Genomic DNA, 15,705 nt, shown 5'->3' on the forward strand with positions numbered 1-15,705 from the left:
AAGAAATTAATCTCATTTTGGTACATCACCATAAATCTGATGAATATTCTGTTGAAATCCTCTCCTATGCCCTGGCCGGGTTGCTCATTTAGTTAGAGTGTCTTCTCAATATGCCAAAGTTTCGGGTTCGGTTCCCAGCCAGGGCACATACAAGAATCAACCAGTGGAGGCATAAATAAGTGGAACAACAAATCTATGTTTCTCTCTCTCTCTCTTTCTCTTTCTCTCTATCTTCCTCTCTTTCAAATTAATAATAATAATAATAATAATAATAATAATAATAGAGATCCTCCCCTAAGACTTCTCCTAAACTCCCAGCCTTTAAAACCCTTAAAACACAGGACCCGGTGTGAACTTTTCTTCCTGGAGCATGCCAAGCCTCATCCTTCCTCCTCTTCTTCCCCCACAGGCATGCACCTCCTAACCTCTAAGGGTGCCATGCGACGTGCAGCCAGGGAGCAATGGGCAGTGGCAGCTCATCCAGGGCTCACCCTGAACCTGAACCCGAGGCCTCCTTGTCTCTGACTCTCCAGTGAGCTGACAGCCGGCCTGGGCTCGCTTGTTTCCCCTAAAGTTCCTAGAGAGCCAAAGCAGCCCCGCCTCGTCTCTCTCCTGCTGCTGCTTCTACCCTAAGCCCTCTCCTGTTTCACTGTCCCCAGCTTTAATGAACGTCCTCTCAAAATAAAAAGTAAAAAGAATGAGTTTTTAGTGAGATTCGAAGACATATTGCAGTGAATATGAAAAGAAAAGACAACACTTGGAAACGGAAAAAGTGACTTCCAAAAAACTGAACAGAGATGGTGAAGAACAGGACACTACAGAGCCAGGGTGAGCTGGGGCCCCTCTCCCTAACCCAGGGACAAGGCAGAAGGAATCCCTCGGGAACGCAGAGAAAGGGAACCAGACGCTCGACGAACGGCAAGGGGATGACAGGCGGCTCAGAAGGCCAGCAAGAGCCATGGATGAGAAACAATAGTCAAATGAGAAAAGACTCAGAAAAAATCCAGTGCCCCGAGCATCAGGCAGGCTCCGCCAAAACCCAAAGGAAGCAAGACCCAAACCGGGCCAGCCTGGGCCAGTGTGAACCCCGGATAAGGAGGGAAGCTGCTGCTTCTGAACCCAGAGCAGGTTGTAGGTTGTGTTGTAATGGGGGTGGGGGAGGGAAGCCTCCACCTCGGCACAGACACGTTCCATCCTCAGTGGCACAGAACCGAGACCACTGAGTCACCATAGAAATTCCATGGTGTTTGCTTGTGCCTTTGGGGTTGGCAGGAATATGAACCGGTACGGTTTTTGGAGGGAAACTTTGGGGTATTTATTACCATGTAAAGTGCTTGTGGTCTGTAATAAGAACTCAGAAATGACCAGTCCACCCACCCAAAAGGCCGAATATGTTGGCATCCTGTGCAGCTAGTGAGCTCAGAGCAAACCTCTGCCTAAACCTCCTTTTGGGGGCAGGTGAGGGGCTGCCTGCGGCCAGAGGGCATGTGCTTGTCTTACGGGGACTGGGGGATGGCCCTGGGGCTCACGGGAGTGGGCAGAGGTAACAGGTGCCCGTCCCAGAAGCCTCACAGAATGGGCGGCAGTCTTCCTGGGGCCGTGCCTGTGCTGGGTGGTGAGGGGCTGTCGGCCATCAAGTAGGATGGTGGCCCACCCGCTCCTCTCCACCTTGTGGCCTTGTAAATCCCCTCCGGCCCTGAGGACCTGAAGGGACACAGCAGGGTTGTCATCTCCATGTGGACATCACCGGATGTCTTAATTTTCCCAGAGCCCATTTGTCCCTCAAATGGAGGGAGGGGCAGGAAAAGGAGGGGGCGGGGCCCTGAGGAGGCTGGCCCCTCAGGACCCTGATAGCACTCTCCCTGAGTTCTGGCCCAGGCAGCAGTCACCTGGGCAGCGGTCACCCATGCAGTGGCCATCCATGAAGCCACCTTGGAGATAGCAGTGGGGGAGTGGTGAGGGTGAATGGGGCCAGCTGGCAGGAGGAGGCCCTGGGAGGAGGCTGGTACTGGGGCGGGGGTGGGAGAGGTGGGATGCGGGCCTGCCTGCTGGGAGCCAGGCCCCGAGCAACAGACATGGGCTGGAGCCCAGCGAGGGCCCAAGTGGTTACATCCTGGAGGCCAAGGGAAGGGTCACGGAGTGTTATGTAGTTTGAGGCATCTCTGCAGGAGGCCTGAGGGCAACTGTAACCCCCCAACCCCAAGTCCCCAGCACCCCAGGGTGGAGCGGGTCAGCCAGAAGAGAGGAGCCCTGTGTGGCCCCGTCCTGACCCTGGCCCCCACCCTGAGTGCCCTTCTGCACCCCCTGGCTGCTCTGCTGCACCACAGCTGGCGGGAGGGTCCTGGGTTCTGACGCAGCGCTTGGATCAGGCCAGCTCCCGCCTCCTGCCTCCCACCCACACAGTAGGCCCTTGTCTCCACTCAGCTCGCTGGGTCCGAAGGCAGGCAGGCAGTCCTGTGGCCGCACCACAGCCCGCTGTGCGGCTTCCCTGCGGTGCCCGGTGAGTCCCTTCCCTGCTTCCCAGCCTCCCAGGTCCGGGACCCCGCTCCTTCCATCCTCCCTGGATGCCCCTCTTTGGGCTGAGGGCCATGGGCACGCGGATCCCCAGTGGGCAGTTTCCTGGCTCACGGGGCAGGTGTGACACTGAAGGGCCTAGAGGTAGATTCAGAGGATGGGATGGATGCAGACGGGGTGTCCAGTCCCCAGGACCAGGTGGGCCTGTGAGTGTTGCTCTACCAGGCAGAGGGGTGTGTAACTGAGTCATTGTCCGGACAGAGCACAGGGCAAGCAGGTTAGACTGGAGCCCCCGCAGGGGTGACAGAGCCAGGGCCCCTCTGCCTGGTTTCTACGCAAAGAGCCTTGGCTCCTCCTGTGCGGCATTTCAGCAGGTGAGTGGCCCAGCAGGATAGGTCCAAAGGATAAGAGAGGTGCTGACTCAGAAGGGAGGTGTGGGCCGGATGACCTGCCCTAGCCCAGTGCTCCAGGGCGAGCCCAGACAGGACCGGCTGCAGGCAGGTCTAGGGTAAGCCTCTTGGAGGCAGAATAAGCCCCGACAACTTGCCCGGGATCCAGGGTCAGGGGACCAGGTTCTCTTGGAGGTCCCATGGCCGCCCTGGGCCTCAGCTTCCCTTCTGCAATGTGCTGCCCCCGAGAAAGGCCCCCCTGTGGGGGTAGATGGGCACCCAGACTTTAAAAAGTTTCTGGTTCCAGTTAATGTTCAGATGTAGCCATCTAGTCAAGTCAAAGCCCCAGAATCTGCTGAACTGGCCACACTGGGAAGGGCCAGCTGCCTGGGAGACATGGTACTTCCTCCTACAATGGGGGCCTCCCCAGAACTTTGGGGCTCTGGTCGGGGCAAGGACACTCCAAGTACTGGGCAGGCCTGCCCTGCTCTGTGCAGCAAGCAGACGTACCAGCTGGTCTCGGGAGCCTCCCTCTGCCGCTCTGTCCTCAGGCCAGGCGTGAGCCTGGGCTGCCTGCTATGCTGATACCAGCTCGGGTGGTCCCAGGCCCTGGGGAGGGAGCCAAGTGGAGAGAATGTCCTGCTGTGTCCATTCAACCCAGAGGGACATGTGACACCCACACCTGCTTCCTGCTTTCAAGTTCAATACACTGGGCCTCAGTGCACAGACTAGAGCTGCCCGCCCCCTGCCCCCCCCCCCCCCCGCCCCCATCTCCTGTGGCTCCTCTCTGCTGGGATGGGGCAGGGGCAGGGGCAGGACCGTAGGATGGTGGCCTCTCTGGCCACCGTGGGGTCCCTCTCACTGCTCCTCTGGCCTACATCATTCCTAGGTCTCTGAGGCACGTGAGGGAGCTATTGGGGGCCCCTGTGGGTGGCAATGGCTCTGTTGGACCTCCCAGGACCCCCAGCCTCTCTCAGGAGCCCAAGGGACAGGGTGGCGGGTCACCTGCCCCCCAGATGTCCCTCCAGGCCCCTTCTCTGCAGACCTGCTGGGGCCACCTTGGTCAGCAGGTGATCCCCACCTCTCTGGGCTACTCCCCAGAACCTCCTGAATCTGGTGACCCTGCAGGTCTGAGAAGAGTGGTGGCAGCAGCTAGGGTGCCTTCCTCCCGTGTGTGAAATGTGACTGTGTGTTTGCCTCCCAAGTGTGTATCTGTGGGTATCTGTGGGGATGTGTGTGCATCTGCATGTGTCTGTTTCGTGTGTGAGTCTCTCCCTGTGTTGTTGTTGTTCGTTTTTGATGGTGTATCTGTTTCTGTGCTTCTCTGTGTTTGTGAGGCTGGCCCCCGAGGTGGTGGGGCCCCTGTTTGAGGACAGTAAACCCCTCCTTGTCCAAAGCGTTGGGTCCTGATTGTCCACCTGGCTGGCCTCCTGGGCAGGTGGTGCTGACCTGCCCCAGGCGCACAGGCGTGTAGGGTGAAGGGGCTCGGGCCAGGCGCCCTGCTTTCCCTCTGTGGGCTCTGTTGACAGCAGGAAGGGGCCAATTTGGGGGTGCGGTGGCCGTGAAGAAGAGGTGGGCAGGGAGCCTGGGCCGGGGCGGTTGGAGGTGGGTACAGGGAGGCGCCTGGCGTGGTTCCGCGCGTCTGCACCTACAGAGCCTCTCCACCATCAGTCGGAGAGAGGGGAGTGTGCCTGACCCTGACCGCTGATCCGCTGGCCTTGGGCCCGCAGGGCATGGGGGCGCCCCGAGTCCCCACGCGGACCGCGCTCTTCCAGAGCGAGAGGAGCGGCCTGACCTACCGCGTGCCCGCGCTGCTGCCCGTGAGCCCCGGGCCCACCCTGCTGGCCTTCGCGGAGCAGCGGCTCAGCCCCAACGACGCGCACGCCCACCGCCTGGTGCAGAGGTGCGGCACGCTGGCGGGGGGCTCCGTGCGGGTGAGTGGCCTTGCCGGGGCGGGGGGGGGGGGTGCCCCGTGCGGACGGGAAACTGAGGCGGCCCCCCTCCCCCACCCCTCCCCCTTCCCGGCAGTGGGGCGCCGCCCAAGTGCTGGGCACCGCGGCCCTGGAGGAGCACCGGTCCATGAACCCCTGCCCCGTGCACGATGCACGCACCGGCACCGTCTTCCTCTTCTTCGTGGCCATACGCGGCCAAACCCCCGAGCTGGCGCAGATCGCCACGGGCAGGAACGCCGCGCGCCTCTGCTGCGTGACCAGCCGGGACGCGGGGCGCACGTGGGGCAGCGCGCGGGACCTCACGGCGGAGGCGGTGGGCGCCACGGAGCGGGGTAGGTGGGCACCGGGCGCGCCGGTAGACACCTGGGGGCGGGTCTGCACGGGGTGGGGTGGATCCTCATGGCTGGTGCGGGCTAGGGGTCCCTTGGCTGTGGCCCCCCCCCGCCCCCCCCCCCCCCCCCCGCAGCCTAAGGACCATGGAGGCTGTACCATCCTCGACCCCTGAGTCCGCAAACGGGTGTTGGTCAGGCCAGAAGGAGCAGTCTGTTCGTCTTCCTGAGCTGTGTCTTCATCTGAGCCCCCAAACCCCCAAGGCCTCCCTGCTTAACCACTTCCTCCTCCGCCTCCTCAGCAGCGGTTGCAGGCAGGGTGACCTTACCACTGCCTCAGGGGCCACCCCACCCTGTCAGGGGGCGGCTCTGAGACCTGGAGCTACTCAACGAGCTACCGGGTGGGTGTGGACCCAACCCCGGGGACTGGCCCAGCCTGGAGGGGCTACCCAGTCCCGAAGCTGCACACACTCCACCTCCCCCGTGGCCACCTGCTCACATGCCGAGAACCTGGCCAAGTGGCCGCCCGGGCTCCCACTCCTGCTAATGTTCTCAGGAGGCTTGTCCAGCCCCAGAGGACTCACGGTGGCTTGAAGGAGTGGAGGGCAGAGGCCGGGTCAAGGGGTGGCTCCCTCACAAACTGCTCCCTGATCCGGCACTGCACCCATCCTCCCCACCACCTGCGGCTGCGGCTGTGGCTGTCCGCTCCTGAGGTAACCAGCAGCCCCTCCCGTCTGCAGACTGGGCCACGTTTGCCGTGGGCCCAGGCCATGGCATCCAGCTGCGCTCGGGCCGCCTGCTGGTGCCGGCCTACACCTACCACGTGGACCGGCGGGAGTGCTTCGGCAAGATCTGCAGGACCAGCCCGCACGCCTTCACCTTCTACAGCGATGACCATGGCCAGACGTGGCACCATGGCGGCCTCCTGTCGAACCTGCGCTCGGGCGAGTGTCAGCTGGCTGTGGTGGACGGAGGGCAGGCGGGCAGTGTCCTCTACTGCAATGCCCGGAGCCCCCTGGGCAGCCGTGTGCAGGCCCTCAGCACAGATGAGGGCACCTCCTTCCTGCCGGGAGAGCTGGTGCCCACCCTAGCCGAGACGGCCCGGGGTTGTCAGGGCAGCATCCTGGGCTTCCCAGCCCCACCCTCTAATAGGCCTGGCGATGAGGGATGGTCAGTGGGCTCCAGGAAGACTCCCTTTCCTCCAAATCTCTGTCCTGGAGCCCATGAATCCCCGAAGGAGGGGGCTGGAGACACCCAAAGGGGTGGGGGGGTTGGTGGGACTAAGGGACATGGGGACGGGGCAGAGGGATCAGGGGACCCTAGCCCAGGGCCTGAGCTCAGTGAGGACAGGAGCGCCTGGCCCCTGCAGCTCCCTAGGCTCCCTGCTGCCCTGCCTCAGAGCCCCACGTGGCTGCTGTATTCCCACCCAGCGGGACGCAGGGCTCGGCTCCACATGGGTGTCCACCTGAACAGGTCCCCCCTGGACCCCCACAGCTGGACGGAGCCTTGGGTGATCTACCAGGGCCCCAGCGGCTACTCTGACCTGGCATCCATCGGGCCCACCCCTGAGGGCGCCCTGACCTTCGCGTGTCTATATGAGAGTGGAGCCAGGGTGTCCTACGAGGAGATCTCCTTCTGCGTGTTCTCCCTGCGCGAGGTCCTAGAGAATGTGCTTCCGGGCCCCGAGCCAACCGGCCTGGGGAGCAAGCCTCGGGAGCAGTGCTGGCCCTCCTGAAGGGCCCTCTGACCAGGCCTGGCCAGGTGCACCCAGGAGGAGGGGGAGGGCAAGGGCCTGGGTGGAGCTCTGGGTGATCCCGCAAGAAGCACCTTTGACCTTTGACTTCTTCATGGAGAGCCCTGAGGGTAGGTCTTCATGAAGGACCCTGTATAAGGACACAGAAGTTCAGTTTTTTTTTTTTTTTTTTTAAATATATTTTATTGATTTTTTACAGAGAGGAAGGGAGAGGGATAGAGAGTCAGAAACATCGATGAGAGAGAAACATCGACCAGCTGCCTCCTGCACACCTCCTACTGGGGATGTGCCCGCAACCCATGCACATGCCCTTGACCGGAATCGAACCTGGGACCTTTCAGTCCGCAGGCCGACGCTCTATCCACTGAGCCAAACCGGTTTCGGCGAAGTTCAGTTTTAATACTGTCAGATAAGCAGGCATTGAGAAGAGCTCACAGCTGGAAGCCAAGGGAGGTGGGCTCTCAGCCTTGTAGGGGCAGGCGATGGGCCGTGGGCAAGGGTGACTCGGATGCTTGGACTCGAGCAAGGTGCTGCACTGTCCTGGTGTTTGGCTCTTTAATCTCACTCTGCTTTCTGGTTTCTGGATGGGAAATAAAGGGGTTGTGCATTCACGTCCAGAGACGTTTCTCTTGAGTTCTTTCCCTACCAAAGCCCTGATGAGGGCACCCAGTTCTCTAGCTCACTTCTCTGACACCAGTCCCCAATCTTGTTGCATCGTCTGCTCCCTATCCCCACCCCACTGGCCAAACTCTCCAAACCCTGGGGCGTCAGAGGTGGGGGCAGGGTGAGGGCAGGAAAAGCAGGTCTCAGTAGGGCAGCCCCCAGGGCTGTCTGGTCTGCAAATGTCCCTGCGTGTCTGCATTTCCCATTGGAGTGTAGCCTGCAGGGTCATCTCCCAGGACCTGCCCCCTGTTTCCTCATGGAAGCACCTTTTTATTTCTTCTTCATTTTTGGTTATAAAAATAAAATATGCTTGTCCTAGACTGTTTGGCTCAGTGGATAGAGCATCGGCCTGCGGACTGAAGGGTCCCAGATTCAATTCCGGTTAAGGGCACGTACCTCGGTTGCAGGCTCAATCCCCACCCCGGGGCATATGTGGGAGGCAACCAATCCATATGTCTCTCTCACATCAATGTTTCTCTCTCTGTCTCTTCCCCTCTCTTCCACTCTCTCTAAAAATCAATGGAAAAATATCCTCGGGTGAGGATTAACAACAACAACAAAAAATATGTTAACTGTAGAAAATTTTGGATATGTAGGAAACTATAAAGACAAAATAAAAATGTGCCCTGGCAGGGTAGCTCAGTTGGCCAGAGTATTGTCCCCATATGCCACAGGTGTGGGCTTGATCCCTGGTCCTGGCACATACAAGAATTAACCAATGAGTGCATAAATAAGTAGAACAACAAATCTCTCTCTCTCTCTCTCTCTCTCTCTCTCTCTCTTTCTCTCAAATCAATAAAAATTTAAAAAAAAATGATCCCATATGACACTCCCCCCGCCCCCATGCCAAGCCATAACCATGATGTTCCTTTTGGTGTTTCTGACTTTTTCTTCTTTTAAAAAGATTGACTGTGTTTTAGCTTTCCTGTCACACTCCAGTCATCTATCTTTTGTGCCCGCCCCCCAGCCTGGACATAATTTCTTTACAAGGCCTCTGCTGGGTAACTTGCCCAAAAGGTGGGGGCATCCAGGGAGCTTTGGATGCTGCCTAGGGAACTCAGGCAGCCAGTCCCCATGGGAGCAAGGTGGCCCCTCATCACTTACCTTCATTCTCAGTCCCCTATAAGCATGGCTACCTTTCTGGAGTCACCTCTGGGCTCCAGGCAGCGGCAGGACAGGAGCTTGGATCCAGGGCCTGTCAGTGGCCTGAGCCTGCCTGCACTCACCCAGGGACCCCAACTCAGGCCAACCACCCCTTCTGTGCATCCCAGGGGGACAGCCAGTCTGGAGCTATAGAACTTACAGGTGTGTGTGGCCCATGTCCTGCCATTCAGTGCTGGACTGGGTGAGTAATGCCTCCCAAATTCATGTCCACCCAGAACCTCAGATTGTGACTTATTTGGAAATAAATTCTTTACAGGTGTGATTAAGATAAGGGTTGAGATGAGATCACCCTGAATGAGGTCCTAAGTCAGATGGGAGTGTCCTTAGACAGAAAAGGACACTCAGAGGAAGGCACTGAAGATGGAGGCAGAGACTGGGAGGAGCACCTGGGGCCCCGGAATTTGAGGCTGCAGGAAGGACCATCCTCTGGGAGCACGCCTGGCCACACCTTGGTGTCGGATTCTGGCCTCCAGAACTGGGAGAGAACGCCCACCTGTTGTTTAAGTGCCCGGTTTGTGACAACTTTTAGTTGGAATTTGACTTCTCACCAGAAACCATGGAAAATGGGAAACAATGGGGTGGTCCCTTCAAAAGTGCTGAGAGGAAATAGCCACCAACCTAGAATTCTATGCCTAGAAGAAGTATTCTTCAAGAACGAAGGAAAAATAGGGACGTTCTCACATCAGTAAAAAAGCGTTAGTTTGTCACCAGCAGACTCACTAAAGAAAGCGTGAAAGCTCGTTGTTTCAGCGGGGGGGGGGGGGGGGGGGGGGGGATGGTGACTCCAGATGGAACGTCACGGGACAGCCGCGGCAGTGCACACAGTTGATAAATCTGGATGAACCTGACTGTGTGAACCGACAGTGATTCCTCAGGAGGTTGCAATGTGTATAGACTTAAATATGGAATCAGAGCAGCATTAAGCTGAGTGGGCAGCAAATGGGACGGAAGCGCTCAGAGATCCTTGTCCTGGAAGGAACTCTTACCATTTGCACCGTCATGGATGGAACTGGAGAGCATTATGCTAAGTGAAATAAGCCAGTCAATGAAGGAAAAATACCACATGATCTCACTCATTCATGGATAATAGAGACCATTATAAACTTTTGAACAATAATAGATACAGAGGCAGAGCTGCCTCAAACAGATTGTCAAACTGCAGCGGGAAGGCCGGGGAGGGTTGGGGGGCAGGAGGTAGCGGGGTAAGAGATCAACTAAAGGACTTGTATGCATGCATATAAGCATAACCAATGGACATAAGACACTGGGGGATAGGGGAGGCTAGGGGACTGTCTAGGGCGGGGGGATAAAATGGACACATATGTAATACCCTTTGTAATACTTTAAGCAATAAATAAAAAAAAATAAAAAAAAAAAGAGATCCTTGTCCTGCCCAAGGAGAGGGGAATGCACCATGCGTGTTGGCCAAGGCCGGGTTCTGGGTCTCTAGGGCAAATGCTGAAAGAACAGCAAAACTGGATAATCACCAAATTAATAGAGGTGACAAACGGGAAAATAAGATAGAAAGGGATCAATTTCAAAAAGGCAAGGAATGAGAGAAAATACATACCGAACTGGTAAGATAAAGAGAAAAAAAATATTAAGAAGCCAATCGAAATACAAGCATATCAGAATTACATTAATGTAAATTGACTCACATTCCTATTAACAGACAAAATGGTCATGGCTGAAAGCAAAACAACAATGGTAAACCCCACCCCAAACCCAGCAATATCCCCCTGACAGCGGACAGAAGATGTAAAGAGAAAGGTTGGCGCCTGAAAGAAAAAACAGCCCAGGAAACACGCAGATGAACAGCTGGTGGCGCTGTGTTTCTATCAGGCAAGGACCTTGCAGCCAAACCATGACTAGTTATATAAAGGGACACGTTTCAAAATTACAAACGTTTGACTCTAGAGAACATTCTAGCAGTATTACGTTTGTTTGTACCCAATATTATGCCTCAAAAAGTGAAACAAAAATGGACAGATCTATTGGGGAAAATAGACCCACAATTATAATAGCAAGTTTTAGACACGAGTCAGTAACTGACAGAGCTAGCAGACAAAAATAAGATCAGTAGGGACAGGGCAGGTGTGGCCAACTTGCCTAACAAGCCAAACTATATTGACACCTGCAGACAGGGCACAAAACACCTGCAGGAGGTGCCATCTTTCCAAACACACCAAGATACAAAATCAAATCCCTACAGACTTCAAAGACTTGAAAAACCACAGTGAAATTGAGCCAGAAATTAAACAAAGGATAATTAAACATCTTCATATGTTCAAGAATTTAGAAACAGTATTCTAAATAACTCACAGTTCAAAGAAGCCATAGTGGAAGTTAGAAGAGATTTTGAAATTAATCATGCAAACACTACATAAAACTGTGGGATGATGCTGAAACCAGGATTAGAGGGAAATGCACGTGTTAGAACGGAAGAAAGGTGACTGTCCTGCTCTCTCGAGAAAAAGGCCAGCAAATTCGGTCCAGACAAAGCAGAAGGAAGAAATGATAAAGAGCAGAGCAGTGGGATAGGAAAATCCCACAAGAGAGCAAAGAAAGCCAAAGGCTGGGTTTTGAAAAAAACTAATAAAATCGACAAACCCCTGATAAGGCTGGTCATGAAGAAAGGAAGAAAATAGTCCAGCTGAAGTGGCTTAGTTGGTTGACCATTATCCCATGCACCCAAAGGTTGCTGGTTCGATTCCCAGTCAGGGCACATACCTGGGTTTCGGGTTTGATCCCCATCAGGGAAGGTACAGAAGGCAACTGATATCTCTCTCTCTCTCTCTCTCTCTCTCTCTCTCTCTCTCTCTCTCTCTCTCTCAAAATGCCCACAAATAACCAATGCCAGGAATGAGAAAGGACACGCGGGACCCTACAGACACTCAAAGATTTCAAGGGGACTTGAGAAGCAACTTTATGCTAATAAATTTGAAAATTTAGATAAAATGGACACGTTTTGGAAAAATATGACATTAGAACTGACACAAGCTGAAAGGGGAAATCTGGAGAATCTTGGTAAAGAAATGGAATCCATAATTTAAAATCTGCACACTAGGAACACTCCAGGTGTCTGTGGCTTTCCTAGCAAATCCTGTCAAACCCTAAGAATGGACCAGCACATGTCGTGTGTCCCTGGGGAGAGCTCGGGGCTGACACTCTGGGCGCTGCTCCTGGGAGGAGAAACCATCGAAGAGCCAAGGAATTAGGTACATTTTAAGAAGTAAAGTTCAAAAAGTATACTAACACAACACCTAAAGCACAATCCATGAAAGGGCAATTTGATGAGAACAGTTGACACAACACGTTAAGAGAATGAAAAGACAAGCCACAGGCTGTAGGAAAATTGCTGCAAGGCTCGTATCTGATAGTTTCACTTTGTACGAAGTTGCCAAACTGTCTTCCACAGTGGCTTTACCATCTGTGTATCTTCTTTGGTGAGATGTCCAGGTCTTTGCCTAGTTTTCAGCTGGGTGGCTTGTTTTCATAGTGTTGAGTTTTAAAAATTGTTTGCATATTCTGACAAGTAAGTATAGCAAAAGATGCTGCACAGCATGTCACCTGGGAAATGCAAAATAGAACAGCAGTGAGATGCCACTGCACATCTATCAGAATGGCCAACATTTTGCCGGAACACTGACAGCATCAAATGCCGGGAGCAGCAGGAATCTCACTCATGCTGGGCGGGAATGCACAATGGTGCCACCACTTGGGGGACAGTTTGGTGGTTTCTTATAAAACTAAACAGACTCCTACCATATGATCCAGCACTGTGCTCCTTGGCATTTACCCAAAGAAACTGAAGACGTATGTTCACGTGGAAACCTGCCCACGGATGTTTATAGCAGCTTGTTCGTAATTGCCAAAACTTGGAAGAAACCAAGATGTCACATCCTTCAGTCTGTGGCCCTGCAATCGACCGCCCCGCTGGCCCTCTGGGCCCTGGAGGGAGCCACAGGGCCCTGCTCTGGCTGTGGGGAGGCCCAGCTGCCCCCATAAGCCTGCAGATTTGGGGATAGATGGCAGCCTGGGTTTCATTCTTGTCTTCCCACTCTTATCTTGGCTTGTAGATGCTGTGGTTAATTTTATGTGTCAACTTGGCTAGGCCACAGTACCCAGATATTTGGTCAAATGCCAGTCTAGATGTTTCTGTGAAGGTTTTCTTTCCTTTTTTTTTTTTTTTTTAAATGATGAGATTAGCATTTAAATCAGCAGACTTTGAGGAAAGCAAATACCCTTCGTGTTGTGGTGGGCCTTATCCAATCATGTGAGACTTAGGAGAAGAGACTCAGGTCCCCTGAGGAAGAGGGACTTCTGCCTCCTGACAGCCTTTGGTCTCAAGCTGCAACATCAGCTCTTTCCTGGGTGTCCAGCTGCTGACTTGCCACAATCACATGAGCCAATGAGCCAGTTCCTTAACATAAATCTCTATACACACATCCTACAGTTTCTGTTCCTCTGGAAAACCTTGACTGACTCAGGGACCTCTCCCCCCGCCCCCCCACCTGTGTTCCCTTCTGTACATCAGTCCCTTTCTGAACTGCAGGCCGTCCATGCGTCATCCCACCACTGCATCTAGTCCAGGTGCCCTGACCAGTCCCTGTGGCTCAGGGGCTGACCTCCTAGCCCAGACATTGTCATCTTCCCAAACTGACCCCCTGTCTCTATTAAACACTCATTCTCCCCTCTCCCCACCCCAGTCCCCCACAGTCTACTCTCTGTCTCTGTGGACCTGACTCCTCCAGGAACCTCAAATCAGTGGAATCACATAGTGTTTGTCCTTCTGTGTCTGGCTTCTTGCACTGACCGTCAGCCCTCAAGGTCCTGTCATGTTGGAGCAGGTGTCAGACTGTGCTCCCTTTTCAGACTCAATCATACTGGGCTGTGCGGAGGGACCTTTCATCCCTCCACGGACAGTGGGGCTGCTGTCAACTGTTGGCTATTGTGCATTGATGTACAAACTTTAAAAAGTAATTATTTTAACAGTTGAATAATATTCCATATAATAATTTATTTTTGGAATTCAAATGAGATAAAAACATAACAAAAAACCAACCATTACTTTGTGCCCAAGGCAGGGGTCCAGGGAACCTGAGCCCCAGGCAGCTCCCGCCATCCAGGCCGCACCCCCAGGCTGGCTTCATTTTGCCTGAAAACCAACGGGAGCTGAGTCCTGGGGATCTGTGTGCCTGGCCAGGACCTCTGGCTGGGAGGAGCCAAAGGGTGGGGGAGGTTGGGAAGTGGCTCCTGGGGTGGACTGAGCGGCCACCCCATGGCAGACATGAAGCTTCAGGGCCATATCCTGGACAAGTGGCCGCCTCTGTCCAGAGTCTCTTCCTGCCTGAGGGTGGACAGCTCGGCCACTCTTTCTTCTGCTCCAGTGGCCCTTGGAGGTGCCCCTGACATGTGGTGAGCTCAGGGGACTCCAAGATGTGGGAGCTGAAGGCTGAAGGGAGCCCTATACCCCTGTCCACAGTGAGTCAGTGGGCTCAGGAGTCACAAACACGGGGTTCCGCAGGCAGGTAGGGCAGCCTGACTGAGGTCAGAGGGTACAGGACTCCCAGGAAGGGTTCGATTGAACCCAGTTAGGGGGCTCCAGTGATTGGGGTGAACTCTGTGCTGGCCTTGATCACCCTCAGGAGGACTCCTCACATCCTGAAGTCTTCAAAACTCGGAGCCTCATCTACCTGCAAAGGGGATGGATCCATTCCCACTGGACCGCTGACCCACAAGGGCTGTGCCACCCCCCGCCCCCCGCCGCCCCCCCGCCCCCCACGCTGGGGCAGCCCTGCCTGCATGACCCGGAGGCGGAGCTCCCTTTGAGATCGGTGCCTTCCTCCTTCCAGGAGACCTTGGCCAGAGTCCTACAGGCCTAACCTGTCTTTTCTGTCCCGCGGGACTCCTAGGCCCAGGTGTCAGCCCCTCTCCCTGCGCTGCAGACCTGGGACTGGGAGCGCCCAGGGGCTGGTGGGCGTGTCCTCCCGGCCGAGGGGTTGCAGGGTGGGGCTCCAGGGCGGGGCACAGCCCCGGAGCCTGGTGGGGCCCAGGGTGTCGTGGCTGCCACTCGCCTCCGGCTCTGGGCCCCCTGCCCGCCAGGATCCGCGGGCCTCACTCAGGAAGCCCAGGCCTGGGGCGGGACCGAGGCCGGCCACGCCCGGCTCCCCACCGAAGCCGCTGCGGAGAGGCAGGGACAGACCCGCCCGAGCGCGTGGGTGGGGGTGGGCGAGGTGCCCCAGCCCGGCCGTGACACACGAGGCTGGGGCAGAGCGAGGAATGGAAAAAGTGAGTGGCGGCAGGCGGCGGGCGGCGGCGGCGGGCGGCAGGCGCTTTACGGGAAGGCGACGCGCAAAGTGCTGAGTGTCCGCTTCCACTTATCTGCGCGCCGCGGCCAGGACGCCGCTGCTGGGGCCGCCCCTTCCTCCCTCTTCCTGCGCGCGCTTTTGTCTTCTTTTGTATCAATATGATCTCAGGCAATCTTAAACACTTTCAAAATGTGGTAATCAATTAGGTGTTTAGTTTTACTTCTGGCTGTTTGGATGCTCAAACGGTCTGTCTGGTCTTTTGCCAGGACCCCAGCTGGGCGCCTTGCCTTTGGCTCCCTCCTGCACGCGCCCCCCACGGACCCGCACTGTCATTGGCCCAAAGAGCCGTGGTCTCCCAGTGTCCCAGCCAGACCCAGCTGCTTCCGCTGCCCTCCTGCCCCCCACCCAGTAGTCTGTGACCCCAGACCCAGCGCAGTGACCCCAAGTGAGGTTCATATTTTTTTGCCAGCCAGTCGCCCCGGGAGGTATTCCAGGTGGGTTCCATGGGCAAATGCTTCACTAACGACTGGATGTCACCTGATGCTCCTCCAGTTTGCGCTTCCATGGCCAGGGCCGTGCCTGAAGAGCCTCCTGCGTCCTCGCCAGCAGCCTGGTCCCAGCTTTCAGTTT

The 15,705-nt window shown here is 55.7% G+C and overlaps 1 protein-coding gene across 1 annotated transcript; it reads left to right on the top strand.

The window, feature by feature from the left end:
- The first annotated feature begins 2,440 nt into the window (after positions 1-2,440).
- Positions 2,441-7,104, top strand: NEU4 (neuraminidase 4). Its single transcript, XM_036320514.1, has 4 exons — positions 2,441-2,500; positions 4,634-4,837; positions 4,932-5,187; positions 5,925-7,104. The coding sequence occupies exons 2-4, from the start codon at positions 4,637-4,639 to the stop codon at positions 6,917-6,919; spliced, it is 1,452 nt and encodes a 483-aa protein (XP_036176407.1). The 5' UTR covers positions 2,441-2,500; positions 4,634-4,636; the 3' UTR covers positions 6,920-7,104.
- Positions 7,105-15,705: the final 8,601 nt, after the last annotated feature.

Source organism: Myotis myotis, unplaced genomic scaffold (assembly GCF_014108235.1).
Source record: "Myotis myotis isolate mMyoMyo1 unplaced genomic scaffold, mMyoMyo1.p scaffold_m19_p_8, whole genome shotgun sequence".
Taxonomy (NCBI): Eukaryota; Metazoa; Chordata; class Mammalia; order Chiroptera; family Vespertilionidae; genus Myotis; species Myotis myotis.

What these genes read in the sequence shown, in the direction of transcription:
- NEU4 (XM_036320514.1), top strand. Translation starts at nt 4,637, where the DNA reads ATGGGGGCGCCCCGAGTCCCCACGCGGACCGCGCTCTTCCAGAGCGAG. An exon ending in TGGCGGGGGGCTCCGTGCGG is followed by an intron (nt 4,838 to 4,931) that starts GTGAGTGGCCTT and finishes CCTTCCCGGCAG; the next exon opens with TGGGGCGCCGCCCAAGTGCT. An exon ending in GGTGGGCGCCACGGAGCGGG is followed by an intron (nt 5,188 to 5,924) that starts GTAGGTGGGCAC and finishes TCCCGTCTGCAG; the next exon opens with ACTGGGCCACGTTTGCCGTG.